The sequence below is a fragment of the Oryzias latipes genome, chromosome 7 (genome assembly GCF_053564925.1).
Source record: "Oryzias latipes strain Hd-rR chromosome 7, Olatipes_Hd-rR_3.1".
In the NCBI taxonomy this organism is placed as follows: Eukaryota; Metazoa; Chordata; class Actinopteri; order Beloniformes; family Adrianichthyidae; genus Oryzias; species Oryzias latipes.
In genome coordinates, this window is record NC_136243.1 from 9,330,244 (window position 1) to 9,347,161 (window position 16,918).

A 16,918-nucleotide genomic window follows, 5' to 3' on the forward strand; every position below is an offset into this window, starting at 1 on the left:
TCTGTAGGGGTTTGGGTGTCAGGAACTGGTGGTGGAGGAACCAAAATGCAGGAGACCCAGCTTGGTGACAGGAAATCAAACGTTTAATAAACTGAAATATTACAAAATGAGGGTGCGAACCAAATAGGTGACAAAGAAAAAGAGCAAGTGAACGGACACTAATGAACTGAAAACCAGACACTTATATACACTGAGGGTGATTAGCTAAATGAGGACCAGCTGTGTATGAACAACATGGATCTGTTGTCACAGACAGGGCAAATCAGAACATGACCAAAACAGCATAAAAACCAAATTAAGGAACATCATCCCCACATTGAAATGAAAACTGAACATATTTTTATACTTTTACCTCTGAGATACTGAAATAATTAAATATTGTACCTGATCTTAAAGACAGCTAAACATCTTTACTTTCAACGCATGCGCATCACCCCGCCACATGCAGAACGTGCTTGTCCTCTCCAAAACAAGCTTCCCACCTTTCCATACCGCATGTGGCCACTAGATGGCAGCGTAAGATGCATAATTTATATCTGTACGGTGAATTGTTAAATCTTATTGCCCAAAACAAGAAAAAAATAACAATTAAACCCATAGTAAAAATAAAATAAAAAACATGCAAAATTGGGGGAGACAGAACAACTCTTATTAAGGCTTTCCTACAATTTCGAAAATAAAATTGAATAAATAGAGCAAGATTGTTTTTCTGGAGGTGTATAAAATATGCTAACATTAATTTTGAGAAACCAATTCTTACTTCTATTTGAAATAACAAAAAAATCAGTGGAAAGCTTCAGGTTAATATAAACAGCATAGAAAAAGTTAACAAAAGATGCAGAAAAGATGATTCTTTAAAGTATTAAGAAGCACTAAAGTGGGAAATGAAGTCATACGGATTGAAGACTTAGAAAAAGAATCCACATTCTTTACTATTTGTTTAAACTATTGTAACTTTCTACAGATTGAGATGATAATTTATCTTGTTTTTAGGTGAGTCCCAGATTTACGACTAAAGACTTATTTCATGTGGAGTTAAAAAAAACCTTAGGCTTTAGTAAATATTTAAAACAATGAGATACAAAAATTTTCCCACTCATTTTGAATAAAGTCTGAAAAAAGACTTTTAAACATTTTCACCTCGGAAATTATTTCTGTCATGATCTAAAGCTGGTGTTCCATTATTTGATGATAAAAGATGAAGATAAAATTAAAAATGTGTTCATCAATGGAGTCAAGGAGAAGCAGGCAGGTCTTCAATTCATCATTCTGCTCCTGTGAGAAACACAGAACTGATCACTCTGACTCTTGGTTCTACTTTATAAGGACAGAATATGAACTCAGCTCATGTTTCATGGAAAAAGTCAGAATCAGTCATAGTCTGTGTCTGTAACAGTTTCATGTGTTTGTGTTGTCACCTTGTGTTCTGGTCCATATGCAGACTGATGCAGTGATGACTGAGAGTGCTGCTAAACCCACAGGAACATAGATGATCCTCCACCAAACACCTTCAAGGAGAATCAAACCATTCAGAACATTTTCTCAATAAAATGGGACATGACTGTGTCAGCTCATGTTTCTGTCTATCCAACATCCCCACTTGAATTAAAGAAAAACTTCTTTAGCTGAGTCTTTCAGCACAGCAACTGACCTGTTTTTGTCTGTTTTATCCCTTTTTTGTTGGTTCCTTTGGGTGAAAATGTCTGCTGAATATTTCATTTAAACTCTTGGCTTCTGCACCTCTAAAGGACTTCAGTTGGGATGGGTGAAGCGCTGCTAACCTCCAGTTTAATTTTTTTTCTGGTGGTGGAAAGAGTTCTTCAAGCAGATGTAAAAACCTCAGGAGGAAGAGCAGCTAAATACTGAGTGATTAGGTGTTGGTTCAATTCTGAACCTTTTCTGTGTTTAAGCATCACATTTATTCTCTGATGGTTTCAGAAGTGTTGAATTTTGCAGATGAGACAAACTCCTCATAAAGTAACTAGTGGTGTCCTGTTAATAAACAAGTAACTATTTCATTATTTCTATGTAAAGAGTCAATTTATCTTTCACTGGAAGTTTGAGAAAAAACAGAGACTTAGTCTTTTGATTGACATGTGAGAGTTGAACCCTCAGCTCTAAAACATTCTCACTGGGTTATTTCTGACAACCTTCATGTTTGTTTGGTGACTTCATCTTCAGACGAGACGATAGAATCATCACGATAGACGATGACATCGACCACATACCTTTTTTAGAGAGATGATCTGTTGCAGCTGATAGTTTGGATGTAGACAGAACTGATTCTGTGGTTGTTGTGGATTCAGCTGCAGATGTTGATGCAGAAGATGGTTTGGATGTTGGTTTAAGTGTTTTTCTAGTTGATCTGACATCATTTTCTGAAAAACGACAAAGCAGAAGTTTGATGAAACAAGTGTCATCTGATATATGTGAGAGAATCTATAAAAATGTGTCATTTTCTATTGGAAACATAACAACTGTTTCTCACACATTATCTGTTTATATTTGTCAAACTATAAAACATCTAACGTTTAAACATCTAAATATTTTTATAATTAGATTGTTTTTATTCTAGAAAAATTCAACAAACAATAGAAGTCTTAATTCATTCATTCATTCATTCATTCATTCATTCATTCATTCGTTCATTCGTTCGTTCATTCGTTCATTCATCTTCTTCCGTTTTATCCCTTTCAGGGTCACAGCGCTGCTGGAGCCTATCCCTACTTGTGGGCGAAGGCAGGGGACACCCTAGACAGGTCACCAGTCTGTCACAGGTAGAAGTCTTCATGTCTGCATATTAGTTACTGTATGTTTCAGGCTCATATTCACAAACTTAAAAATTAAAAACTTACTCTTTATAACGTTTAGTTCAACCAAATTATGATACATCAAAATTTTGGAAAATCCATTTAAAGGGTTTTGAATTTTTAAGTGTCTTATATTGTTCATTCCCAACTATAAAAATCTCAAATGGTATTTTGATCCATTCACACATTTCTGAGTACAGTGTTTACCCGCTTATTCATGTTTCAATATTTGCAGTTTCACTTATTGACATATTTCTTTTCAGTCATGTGATTCTTTCAGTTCATCACAGAAACTCAGACAGCTCAAGACTCTTTTATGAGACTTTTGCAACTGGTAAAGTCAATTGCTCTGAATAAAAAACCTCTTTATGTTGAGCATTATTCCAATGTTCTTTAATGAAAGCAGAAGTTTGATGAAACAAGTGTCATCTGATGTTTGTGAGAAAATCTATAAAAAAATAATTTTCTATTGGAAAAATAATAACTTTCTCACACAGCATCTGTTTATATTTGTCAATAATTTTATATTTAGATGCATAAACTAGAAAATATCGAACAATAGAAGTCTTCATATTTATCTGCATATCAGTTGATGTGTTTCAGTCTCATATTCACAAACTTAAAGCTTGAAATATAAAAATCAAAACTTACTCTTAACGTTCAGTCCAACCTGAAAATCTGTTTCCTGTTTTCCTGATGTGCTTAACTGTCTGCAGGTGTATCTTCCAGCATCTTCATCTGTGATCTTCTTTATCACCAGAGAACATTTCTCTGTAAGACTCAGTCTGTCTGATTTAGATCCAACATCTTTGTGAATCTTCCCGAGTTCAAACAGGGTAAATGTTTGTCCTGAATTACTGTACAGCCAGGTGATTCTGGAACATCCATCACTGAAATCATTTGCATTTTCACATTTCAAAGTGACTTCTTCTCCAACTCTGACAGTCTTCTGTTCAAATGTTTGAGCGTCTACAGTTTAGAGAAAGAGAGAAACACAAACATGTTGTGTTGATCCTTTTGATGAACATCTTAGACATTTAACATGCATGTTTAAAGAATACACTGAAGTCAATGTGGTTAGCAGCCTGCTGTCATTAGCATTAAGAACACAACAAGTCATGTTCCATGCTTTCAGAAAGGTCATGTTTGAATCTCTGTCATGTTTCTTACCTGTAAATGTGAGCATCCATGTCAGAAACAGAGGGAAGTGAAGTGATGTGAAGTCAAACATTGTTCTCTCCTCTGCTCTTCTCTGTCTCTTCTTCTCTCAGTGTTTTCTGTCAGAGGCTGAAGTCAACAACAACCCACAGTCTGGAGAGAAATACATCAATTTCCTGTGGTTAGTATTTCCTCCTTCAAGTCACTTCAGGTTTTTTTTCTTCTTCCTCATATTTGTTCACAGCTTTGAACAACAAGCTTCTAAATCTACATTTTCAACAAAAATAAATGAGATTGAAGTGAATTCTGAAATTAAGTACATTTTTACATTTATGTTTCTTAAAAAGTAGAAATGTGGTTTTGTGTAAATGAGGTTTTAGCAGCATCACATGATCGTGTGATCTAGACTTTGACTGTTTTATCTCCCAGCATTCACAGCTAACAGTGTGAGATCCGGTCTCAAGGTCTTTTGGTCCAACGACCTTTTTGAAAGAAGCATTTTGATGTCAAGCTTTTTAAATGTCAAGGACTTTATTGCAAAGACTTTTTTTTTGTGAATTTCACACATTTGTAGATCGATTTTGTATTTGTTGTGAAGTAAAAAAGACTTTAATTTCTACAAATACCTTTGGGTTTGTTAACAGAAACCCCTTATTTTTTTTTTATTTTTTTTTTGGATATGGAGTAGATTATTACTTAGTTATGTTCTTAGTTAAGTAGTTATTTTGCCCCACTTGGAGGGGAAAGCATTAAATGAAGGAAACACTCATGGCAAGTGGAGCTGAGGCCCTCTGGCAGGAGCTGGAGCACCAGGGCCTGGAGTTAGCAGCTATGAACTGAGTCTGCCCAGCGGAAATTTTCTGCTCTAAAGTGAATTCAAACCTACTCAGAAACAACTGGACAGACTCAGCTCTCAGCACTGACTTAATGAAATAGAAAAAGACTTCTTGAGGGAACTGAAGCCTGATAATCTACATGACAAGGTAATCGAACTGTTTGAGGATGTATTTTGTCTTCAAATCCCATTTTTTGATGAGTGAAATAAATAACATTTTTCAAATTTATGTGGTTATTTTCAATCTTTTGTGCTGGTTGTCGTTACATAATGAGATTTTTGTTTCTAATTTGCTTACACAGTTTTTTTAGAGGCATAGAAATGGTTAAGTGGTTGAGTGATTCAGACACAGGATTACTGAAACCAAGGTGTGTAATGCACAGTCGGCCACTGATTTTCCACAAACTTAATATCAATATTCACTGGATGAGACTCAACTCTATCTGTCTAGTAAACCTGACTCTTCTGTTCCGCACATCTCTCTCTTCCTGTCTGTCTGAAAGCAAAAACTGGTTAAAACAAAAACCTTTTTAAGCTCCATAGTGATGAAACTGAACTACTTCTTATTCCACTCTCTCCAGAGATCCAAGTTTTACTCTTTTCATTGACTCATCTTTAGTCTCCCTCTCCCCACAGGTTGAGAGTTTAGGTGTCATCTTCAAAATGTCAGTAGTGTTTTAATCTCAAATCAATAACATTGTTTAGTCCTTCTATTTCCACTTAAGTAATATTAATTATCTTTGTCCCTCCCTCACTGTCCATTCTGCTTCTATTCTAGTTTACAGTCTGGTCATTTCATGTCTTGATTACTGTAATGCACTACTCTCTAGTCTCTCTCTAAAAACTCTCATTAAACTCCAACTGGTCCAGATCTCAGCTGCCTGCATCATCTCCAGAACCTCGTCCTTAAGTCATATCAACACCAGTCTCTAGCAGCTGCATTGGCTTCCATTAGCCTCTAGAATCAAATTCAAATTCTTCCTTTCCACCTTTAAGGCCCTCCCTCACCTGGCTCCGCCTTATCTCTCCAACCTTCTCCACATCTCCCTCTCGTTCTCTTCATTGACCTTCTTTTCTTCTGTTCTGCTCTCCGTCCCCCGGCTCGGCTTGTTACCACAGAGAGTAGAAGCCTTCTCGTGCTTGGCTCTAAAACTCTGGAATTGTCTCCCTCATGACTTCCTTAACTTTGTCTCTCTGTCATCCTTCAAATCCAAACTCTACACTAATCTGTTATATTTTGGCTTTTTACTGAGTTCACTGTTTATTCTTCTGTCAGTTGTTTTGATTGAACTTTGAATGTATATTTTGGATTTTATTGATTGTTGCGTTTTTGTACAGTATCCTTGAGATTTTTTTTGACCCTTGTGCTATTCTAGGCATTTTACCGTTGGAAGTTGGGTCATCTAGACCCACTAGACAGTGCTCTGAACCTTTTTTCTTCAATTATTTGTGATCTTCACTGGTGTCCATGGATTACATGAAATCTTTCCACCTTTATCCACCTTTGTCATGGTAGGGAGAACACGTCAATGTAAGGGTGGGGTCATAGGATAGTACAAGGGTTAAAGAACTTTTGAATAAAATGTGGTGTTGTTGTATATAAAATGCATATATTCTGCAACAGTATTGAAAAAGTAAAATAACGTATTGTCCGTTTGACACGGACACTCCGGCGCGTGTTTCACCTTCATGAAGCAGAGTGGTTCGGCACAATGTTTGGTGGCGTGTGTCAACAAGCGCAGATCACGTGGATGATGACGTAGGAAGCGCCAAATGCATTGTTGGGTCAAACCACGGTTCAGATGTCACTTGTGTTTGAACAGTTGGGCGCGCTGTTCCCTGTATATAATACAAATGAATCCAGAACCTTTCCCGACAAGTTCTATTGCTTCCCCTGTATTGGAATCTGCGTCAGTTCATTGCACTTTACCATGGCTCCTGGTAAAAAAAGTACATTGGCTCAGGATCTTTTCAACTCAGTTTCTCCTAATAAGATAATTCACTTTGAACGTTATTTACAGGGAAAATACTTCTATCAATATATGATGGCAAGGTGTGATTGTAGTAGATAGCTCAGTGGAACGCGCGGGCCAGCCGTATATACCTGTAACATGGAACAGCCAATCAAATTGTAGCTGCTGCAACACAGACAGCCAATTAAATTGTAGCTTGTGTTACGCTGTCCAAGGTGACGAAATCCTTTGGTACCGAGTTCGAACCACAGTTAGAGTGAAAACAGTCAGAAATATGGAAAATGCATAATAGATGTTATTTTTGTTAAGCTAAAGTGAGTTAAAGTTAAAGTGAAATTTCATAATTATAGTTTTCTAGGCAAGGCAAGGCAAGTTTATTTGTATAGCACAATTCGTACACAAAGTAATTCAAGGTGCTTCACAAAACAGAAAAATGCATTAAAATCACAATACATCATAGAAATAATCAACATAAAATTTACTTTAAAAGAAAAGAAAAGAAAAAAAAAAGGTTTAAAAAGAAAGGAAGGAAAGAAAAGTGCAGATAGGACCTTTCAGTCATATACACGGCTAAACAGAAATGTTTTAAGTCTAGATTTGAACATGAACACAGAAGAGGCCTGTCTTACGCCTTCAGGGAGGCTGTTCCAGATTTTAGCTGCAGAATATTGAAACGCTGATTCCCCTTGTTTAGTTCTGACTCTGGGAATCAACAGGAGGCCGGTCCCTGAGGTCCTCAGAGTACGAGATGGTTCATATGGCACTAACATGTCAGAGATGTACTTTGGTGCGCGGCCATGGAGAGACTTGTACACAAGCAGAGCTGCTTTGAAGTCTATTCTTTGAGGTACAGGGAGCCAGTGCAAAGACCTGAGCACAGGACTAATGTGATCATACTTCCTGGTTTTGGTCAGGACTCGAGCAGCAGCATTCTGGATGTACTGAAGCTGTTTTACAGCTCGTTTGGAGAGGCCGGTGAGCAGGCCGTTACAGTAGTCTAACCTACTGGAGACAAATGCATGAATAAGTATCTCCAGGTCTCGCTTTGAGATTATGTTTTTGATTTTGGCAATGTTTTTCAGGTGGTAAAATGCCGCTGATGTTACTGACTTGATATGGCTGTTAAAGTTCAGGTCAGAGTCCATGATTACCCCTAGATTTCTGACTTGATTTGAGGGTTTAAGAGACAGAGAATGAAGGTAGCTGCTGACAATTTCTCTTTGTTTCTGTGGGCCAAAAACAATAACTTCGGTCTTGTCTGAGTTTAGCTGGAGAAAGTTGTTCTGCATCCACGCGCTGATCTGTTGGAGGCAGTGGCTGAGTGAATCCACCGGCCCATATTCACCTGTTGTCAGTGACACATAGATCTGAGTATCATCTGCATAGTTGTGATAAGAAATGTTATTACTGCGTATTAACTGCCCTAGTGGCAGCATGTAGAGGTTGAACAGAAGGGGTCCCAGGATCGATCCCTGGGGCACACCACAATTCAAGCCCATGTAGTCTGAGACACAACTCCCAATTTCAACAAAATATTTCCTGTCTTCCAGATAAGACTTGAGCCAACTTAGGGCAGATCCAGAGATGCCAACCCAGTCTTGGAGTCTGTGCAAAAGGATCCCATGATCAACAGTATCAAAGGCAGCGCTCAGGTCTAGCAGGATTAAGACAGAGACTTTTCCATCATCAGTGTTCAGGCGGATGTCATTGGTTACCTTGATAAGAGCAGTTTCTGTGCTATGATGGGGTCTAAAACCTGACTGGAAAACATCAAACGAATTGTTTAATAAGAGAAAGTCAGTGAGCTGTTGGTAGACAACTTTTTCAAGGACTTTTCCTAAAAATGGCAGATTAGAGATAGGTCTGTAATTATTCAGTACAGTGGGATCAAGACCGCTCTTTTTCAGGAGGGGTTTAATGACTGCAGTTTTTAAGGCCTCTGGAAATATTCCAGATTGAAGAGACATGTTAACTATTTGAGTAATTGATGGCAACACACTGTTCAAGACAGACTTTAGAAATCTAGTGGGTAACACATCAAGGCAGCATGTAGACGAGCTCAGACGGGTGATGGTCTCTTGGACAATTTGGTCAGTGACAGGTACAAAGTGAGTCAGTTTAGAGTGAGTAGGTGGCCGTTGGATAGTTATATGTGTTGTGGAGTTGATGGCTTTTTTAATGCCCTGAACCTTGTCACTGAAAAATACAGCAAACTCATTACATTTGGGTGTACAAACCAGTTCTATTGGTAGCTGGGTTGGAGGGTTAGTTAATCTGTTAACTGTTGTGAACAGGATACGAGAGTTGCTGCTGCAACTTCTAATTATTTCAGAGAAGTACCTTTCCCTTGTTCTGCATAAGATCTGGTTGTAAGCATACAACTCCGCCTTACACAGGACATACACTCCCCCTGCAAAAGAGTGCAGACGCTTTTTTCCCTGCTCCTGCTGCTTCCTGCTTTATTTGCTTTTTAATCATTTAATTAATCATTTTTAATCATTTTACTTCTTCCACACATCCTGGAATATCAGACTGGTCATCCTTTTTTGTGACTTCTACCTATACAAATCAATATTTTTGACAAGCCAGCGACATGTCCGGAAGAGGAAGAAAAACAAACTCCCACTGTGAACGCTGTCGGATCTACCAACAAGAAATAAAAGAGCTACAAACACGGATATTTACTTTGGAAACTGAAAATGGACTTCACAAGACCCTTCCAGTAACATCGGGTGGTAAGAAGCCTGCTCTTACCACAAACGAGAAGAATAACAGTGACATAGACCTGAGTGATGTTGTGTCCTTTCCAAAACTTTGTGCGGAGGAACTCTGTGTTAAGCCAAAGCGTAAAGATGACAGAACATCCGAAATAAAGCTCACAAACAGATTTTTACCCCTAACACAATGTGATATTGAAGAACACAGTGAAATTGGACCACAGAGAAGGAGTCATAATGTTGGAAACAAAGCACAGGCAGAAAGAAAATCTGTGCCAAACGTCAAGGTCAGAGATACGCTGCTGCTTGGAGATGGCGCTATCAGTGGAGTCAGCCACAGAAGAATGCAAACTTTATGTTGCCCAAGTTCTACTGTTCCAGTGATTACAGGACTCTTATCTAAAGTCTTGTACCAAGGAGTTAAACGAATAATCATCCATGTAGGTGCTGTCGATATCAGAAAAGAACAGTCCGAACGTTTGAAAAAAGACTTCATCAAGTTATTTGAAGAGATTGACAAAGTAGAGGTTGAAGCATTCATCAGCGGACCTCTTCCTAACATCGATGGGGTGTCACTCAAGTTCAGCCGTCTGTTTCAGCTGAACAATTGGCTCTCCAGAGAGTGTGCTTCCAGAGGATTGCATTACATTGAGAACTTCAATACATTCTGGAAGCGAAAGGACCTTTTCATGGGAAGAGGCCCACACCTGAACAGAGGTGGAGCAAGAGAGTTAGTGAAGAACCTCCTCCACGCTCTGGGGCATAGAGGCCAAGGCCCTGAAAAGGCAGCAAGGAAGGACCGAGCCAGTGTCCCAGGAACCACAGCACAACGGCAACAACAACTACCTCCACCAACACCGGTCAATGACTTGGATCCGGCAGCACCAGCACCACAACCACCTCCACCTAAGGACTCAGCTCCACCAGCATTACAGCAACCATCTCCATCTAAGGACTCACCTGCACCAGCACCACAACAACTACCGCCAGCTAAGGACCCAGCTGCAGAACCACAACAACAACCACCAGATTTGGCTCCAGAAATTCCACCATCTGACCAGCTGTGGGCGCCCCCTGCTACATCTACTCCCAGTGAAGACTCACTTTCCTTTTCGTCCCCCCCACTTTCCCCCATGGCCCTACCTAGCCATTTTGATAGCCTCATTAAGTCAGGAATTAAGATGGCTCCCCTAACACCTGTGAGCCTCACACCACACAGGAGCTCTCCTACCCCTCCAGCGCCCCCTCCTCATCCTTCACCCAAAGTCCCTCCAACACGGCCTTCATCCAAACCCCCTCCAACACGCCCCCTCCGTCGTTCACCCAAATCCCGTCCAGCTCCCACTCCTCCCGGTCCATCACCCAAACTACCCTCAACTCAACCTCTCCTGCGCGCCTATAGACGTACTATTCCCCGGAGCTAGGATGAAACGGGCCCCCAGTGTCCTAGGAAAGGTTATGTCAAACTGGGGCCCTGTGATGAACAGCTTCCTTCTGGTGCTATACCTGTAGTTGCACCACGTAGAATGCAAATAAGGGCAGTTAGACTGTCCAATCAAAGAAATCTAGTTCACATCCCTTGCAAGAAGGTTTTGACCAGTCCCAAGGAAACTAATCTCAAACTTGCTGCACTCAATGTCAGATCTTTATGCAACAAATCATTTTTAATCAATAATCTTATCTCTTCTTTTAATCTTGATTTTATGTTTTTAACTGAAACATGGCTTGACAAAAACACAGGAAACATAGTTCTAGTCTAGTCTAGTCAGACTATCATTTGGTGTGTTTTCATCATTTGAGTATGTGTCCTTTAAGATTGAGTTAAAACAAACTCCTCCCTTACTCTGCATAGTCATGTACAAACCTCCTCAGCACAGCCAAAGTTTCATTGATGATTTCACTGAAATGCTCTCAGTTGTGTGCACAGACTTTGATGGTCTAGTCATTACAGGTGATTTTAATGTTCATGTTGATAATGTCAATGACAGAAATGCAAAAGAGCTCAATGCTGTCCTTGAAACCTTTAGTCTAATTCAGCATGTGAGTTGCCCCACCCACAGCAGAGGGCACACTCTGGACCTGCTCATCACAACGGGGGTTACTATTTACAATGTCAGTGTGGTTGATGTCGCCCTCTCTGATCATTTCTGTGTATTCTTTGACCTGTCTGTTGCTCCCAAACCACCGCCTGGCCCTGCAGTTGTCCAAAGGAGACAAATAAATGAGAGCACTAGGGCACAGTTTGTAGAAATGATAAACCCTGAAAACATCTCTGGTGCCAATGTTGATGAAATGCTGAATTCTGTTACTTCTAGCATCTTGAATGTTCTGGATGCCATTGCCCCTATGAAAGTTCAATTGAGAAAACATAGACCGAAAGCTCCCTGGAGGAATGATGATCTAGTCAGGGCACAGAAACAACAGTGCCGCAGAGCCGAGCGCAAGTGGCGCAAGTCAAAACTCCAGGTTCATTATGGAATATATAAGGCGGAGTTGTACGCTTATAACCAGATCTTATGCAGAACAAGGGAAAGGTACTTCTCTGAAATCATTGGAAGTTGCAGCAGCAACTCTCGTGTCCTGTTCACAACAGTTAACAGATTAACTAACCCTCCAACCCAGCTACCAATAGAATTGGTTTGTACACCTAAATGTAATGAGTTTGCTGTATTTTTCAATGACAAGGTTCAGGGCATTAAAAAAGCCATCAACTCCACAACACATATAACTATCGAACGGCCACCTACTCACTCTAAGCTGACTCACTTTGTACCTGTCACTGACCAAACTGTCCAAGAGACCATCACCCGTCTGAGCTCGTCTACATGCTGCCTTGATGTGTTACCCACTAGATTTCTAAAGTCTGTCTTGAACAGTGTGTTGCCATCAATTACTCAAATAGTTAACATGTCTCTTCAATCTGGAATATTTCCAGAGGCATTAAAAACTGCAGTCATTAAACCTCTCCTGAAGAAAAACGGTCTTGATCCCACTGTACTGAATAATTACAGACCTATCTCTAATCTGCCATTTTTAGGAAAAGTCCTTGAAAAAGTTGTCTACCAACAGCTCACTGACTTTCTCTTATTAAAAAATTCGTTTGATGTTTTCCAGTCAGGTTTTAGACCCCATCATAGCACAGAAACTGCTCTTATCAAGGTAACCAACGACATCCGCCTGAACACTGATGATGGCAAAGTCTCTGTCTTAATCCTGCTAGACCTGAGCGCTGCCTTTGATACTGTTGATCATGGGATCCTTTTGCACAGACTCCAAGACTGGGTTGGCATCTCTGGATCTGCCCTAAGTTGGCTCAAGTCTTATCTAGAAGACAGGAAATATTTTGTTGAAATTGGGAGTTGTGTCTCAGACTACATGGGCTTGAATTGTGGTGTGCCCCAGGGATCGATCCTGGGACCCCTTCTGTTCAACCTCTACATGCTGCCACTAGGGCAGTTAATACGCAGTAATAACATATCTTATCACAACTATGCAGATGATACTCAGATCTATGTGTCACTGACAACAGGTGAATATGGGCCGGTGGATTCTCTCAACCACTGCCTCCAACAGATCAGCGCGTGGATGCAGAACAACTTTCTCCAGCTAAACTCAGACAAGACCGAAGTTATTGTTTTTGGCCCACAGAAACAAAGAGAAATTGTCAGCAGCTACCTTCATTCTCTGTCTCTTAAACCCTCAAATCAAGTCAGAAATCTAGGGGTAATCATGGACTCTGACCTGAACTTTAACAGCCATATCAAGTCAGTAACATCAGCGGCATTTTACCACCTGAAAAACATTGCCAAAATCAAAAACATAATCTCAAAGCGAGACCTGGAGATACTTATTCATGCATTTGTCTCCAGTAGGTTAGACTACTGTAACGGCCTGCTCACCGGCCTCTCCAAACGAGCTGTAAAACAGCTTCAGTACATCCAGAATGCTGCTGCTCGAGTCCTGACCAAAACCAGGAAGTATGATCACATTAGTCCTGTGCTCAGGTCTTTGCACTGGCTCCCTGTACCTCAAAGAATAGACTTCAAAGCAGCTCTGCTTGTGTACAAGTCTCTCCATGGCCGAGCACCAAAGTACATCTCTGACATGTTAGTGCCATATGAACCATCTCGTACTCTGAGGACCTCAGGGACCTGCCTCCTGTTGATTCCCAGAGTCAGAACTAAACAAGGGGAATCAGCGTTTCAATATTCTGCAGCTAAAATCTGGAACAGCCTCCCTGAAGGCGTAAGACAGGCCTCTTCTGTGTTCATGTTCAAATCTAGACTTAAAACATTTCTGTTTAGCCGTGTATATGACTGAAAGGTCCTATCTGCACCTTTCTTTCCTTCCTTTCTTTTTAAATCTTTTTTTTTTTTTAAGTAAATTTTATGTTGATTATTTCTATGATTTATTGTGATTTTAATGCATTTTTCTGTTTTGTGAAGCACCTTGAATTACTTTGTGTACGAATTGTGCTATACAAATAAACTTGCCTTGCCTTATATATTCCATAATGAACCTCGAGTTTTGACTTGCGCCACTTTGGCTCGGCTCTGCGGCACTGTTGTTTGTGTGCCCTGACTAGATCATCATTCCTCCAGGGAGCTTTCTGTCTATGTTTTCTCAATTTAACTTTCATAGGGGCAATGGCATCCAGAACATTCAAGATGCTAGAAGTAACAGAATTCAGCATTTCATCAACATTGGCACCAGAGACGTTTTCAGGATTTATCATTTCTACAAACTGTGCCCTAGTGCTCTCATTTATTTGTCTCCCCTGGACAACTGCAGGGCCAGGCGGTGGTTTGGGAGCAACAGACAGGTCAAAGAATACGCAGAAATGATCAGAGAGGGCGACATCAACCACACTGACATTGTAAATAATAACCCCCCTTGTGATGAGCAGGTCCAGAGTGTGCCCTCTGCTGTGGGTGGGGCAACTCACATGCTGAATTAGACCAAAGGTTTCAAGGACAGCATTGAGCTCTTTTGCATTTCTGTCATTGACATTATCAACATGAACATTAAAATCACCTGTAATGACTAGACCATCAAAGTCTGTGCACACAACTGAGAGCATTTCAGTGAAATCATCAATAAAACTTTGGCTGTGCTGAGGAGGTTTGTACATAACTATGCAGAGTAAGGGAGGAGTTTGTTTTAGCTCAATCTTAAAGGACACATACTCAAATGATGAAAACACACCAAATGATAGTCTGCGGGTTGCAATATTATCTCTAAACAGTGCAGAAACGCCTCCACCCTTTTTATTTTCTCGTATTTCCGATTCATGTTTGTAGTTGGGGGGAGTTGATTCGACTAGAACTATGTTTCCTGTGTTTTTGTCAAGCCATGTTTCAGTTAATAACATAAAATCAAGATTAAAAGAAAAGATAAGATTATTGATTAAAAATGATTTGTTGCATAAAGATCTGACATTGAGTGCAGCAAGTTTGAGCTTAGTTTCATTGGGACTGGTCAAAACCTTCTTGCAAGGGATGTGAACTAGATTTCTTTGATTGGACAATCTAACTGCCCTTTTTTGCATTCTACGTGGTGCAACTACAGGTATAGCACCAGAAGGAAGCTGTTCATCACAGGGCCCCAGTTTGACATAACCTTTCCTAGGACACTGGGGGCCCGTTTCATCCTAGCTCCGGGGAATAGCACCTCTAGAGGCGCGCAGGAGAGGTCGAGTTGAGGGTAGTTTGGGTGATGGACCGGGAGGAGTGGGAGCTGGACGGGATTTGGGTGAACGACGGAGGGGGCGTGTTGGAGGGGGTTTGGATGAAGGCCGTGTTGGAGGGACTTTGGGTGAAGGATAAGGAGGGGGCGCTGGAGGGGTAGGAGAGCTCCTGTGTGGTGTGAGGCTCACAGGTGTTAGGGGAGCCATCTTAATTCCTGACTTAATGAGGCTATCAAAATGGCTAGGTAGGGCCATGGGGGAAAGTGGGGGGGACGAAAAGGAAAGTGATTCTTCACTGGGAGTAGATGTAGCAGGGGGCGCCCACAGCTGGTCAGATGGTGGAATTTCTGGAGCCAAATCTGGTGGTTGTTGTTGTGGTTCTGCAGCTGGGTCCTTAGCTGGCGGTAGTTGTTGTGGTGCTGGTGCAGGTGAGTCCTTAGATGGAGATGGTTGCTGTAATGCTGGTGGAGCTGAGTCTTTAGATGGAGGTGGTTGTGGTGCTGGTGCTGCCGGATCAAAGTCTTTGACCGTAGGTGGTGGAGGTAGTTGTTGTTGCCGTTGTGCTGTGGTTCCTGGGACACTGGCTCGGTCCTTCCTTACTGCCTTTTCAGGGCCTTGGCCTCTATGCCCCAGAGCGTGGAGGAGGTTCTTCACTAACTCTCTTGCTCCACCTCTGTTCAGGTGTGGGCCTCTTCCCATGAATAGGTCCTTTCGCTTCCAGAATGTATTGAAGTTCTCAATGTAATGCAATCCTCTGGAAGCACACTCTCTGGAGAGCCAATTGTTCAGCTGAAACAGACGGCTGAACTTGAGTGACACCCCATCGATGTTAGGAAGAGGTCCACTGATGAATGCTTCAACCTCTACTTTGTCAATCTCTTCAAATAACTTCATGAAGTCCTTTTTCAGACGTTCGGACTGTTCTTTTCTGATATCGACAGCACCTACATGGATGATTATTCGTTTGACTCCTTGGTACAAGACTTTAGATAAGAGTCCTGTAATCACTGGAACAGTAGAACTTGGGCAACATAAAGTTTGCATTCTTCTGTGGCTGACTCCACTGATAGCGCCATCTCCAAGCAGCAGCGTATCTCTGACCTTGACGTTTGGCACAGATTTTCTTTCTGCCTGTGCTTTGTTGCCAACATTATGACTCCTTCTCTGTGGTCCAATTTCACTGTGTTCTTCAATATCACATTGTGTTAGGGGTAAAAATCTGTTTGTGAGCTTTATTTCGGATGTTCTGTCATTTTTACGCTTTGGCTTAACACAGAGTTCCTCCGCACAAAGTTTCGGAAAGGACTTCTATCCTGTCTTTGCTTGTGCCAAATAACAGTCATGATCTGTTGCTCATTTCAATTTCAACCATGCTTTATTAAGATATTAACATGCAATAAATAAACAGTATACAATACAAAATGTATCAAAATGTTCAACCATGTATTTACAATTAAAAGGCAGAAGGATTTAAACATGCAAAAATGCATACAATAACTTAAAGGTGTAAAATGAACTGAGTATGTATTAAATATATTTGCTTTTTCTATCAAAACTAAACAATTCAAAAATAGAAATGTACAAAAACCGTATACACAAAATAGATTTCACAAACTGAGTTACAAATATTTTCACAATGATGGATAACATTTGTAGTCTTCAAATCTAATCTCGGGGCTGGTAAGGCCTTCTGCTGCATAGATCTGATGTACTGATAAAACAAATGAACAGAAGATCCA

At 40.6% G+C, this 16,918-nt stretch overlaps 1 protein-coding gene across 29 annotated transcripts in view; it reads left to right on the forward strand.

Moving 5' to 3' along the window:
* LOC110013731 (uncharacterized) overlaps positions 1-16,918 on the forward strand; it is a 33,598-nt gene that overhangs the window by 6,390 nt on the left and 10,290 nt on the right. For 20 of the 29 annotated variants that reach the window (XR_013657388.1, XR_013657386.1, XR_013657387.1 and 17 more), the window contains 3 exons: positions 2,698-2,777; positions 3,527-3,646; positions 4,082-4,149. Coding sequence is in view for 4 of the 29 variants with exons in the window: in XM_078950159.1 (XP_078806285.1) it covers positions 2,698-2,777; positions 4,082-4,149 (148 nt within the window). In the remaining 25 variants the exon portion in view is untranslated. The remainder of the gene's footprint in view (positions 1-2,697; positions 2,778-3,526; positions 3,647-4,081; positions 4,150-16,918) is intronic. The other 9 variants (XR_013657366.1, XR_013657384.1, XR_013657385.1 and 6 more) reach the window with 2 other exon arrangements.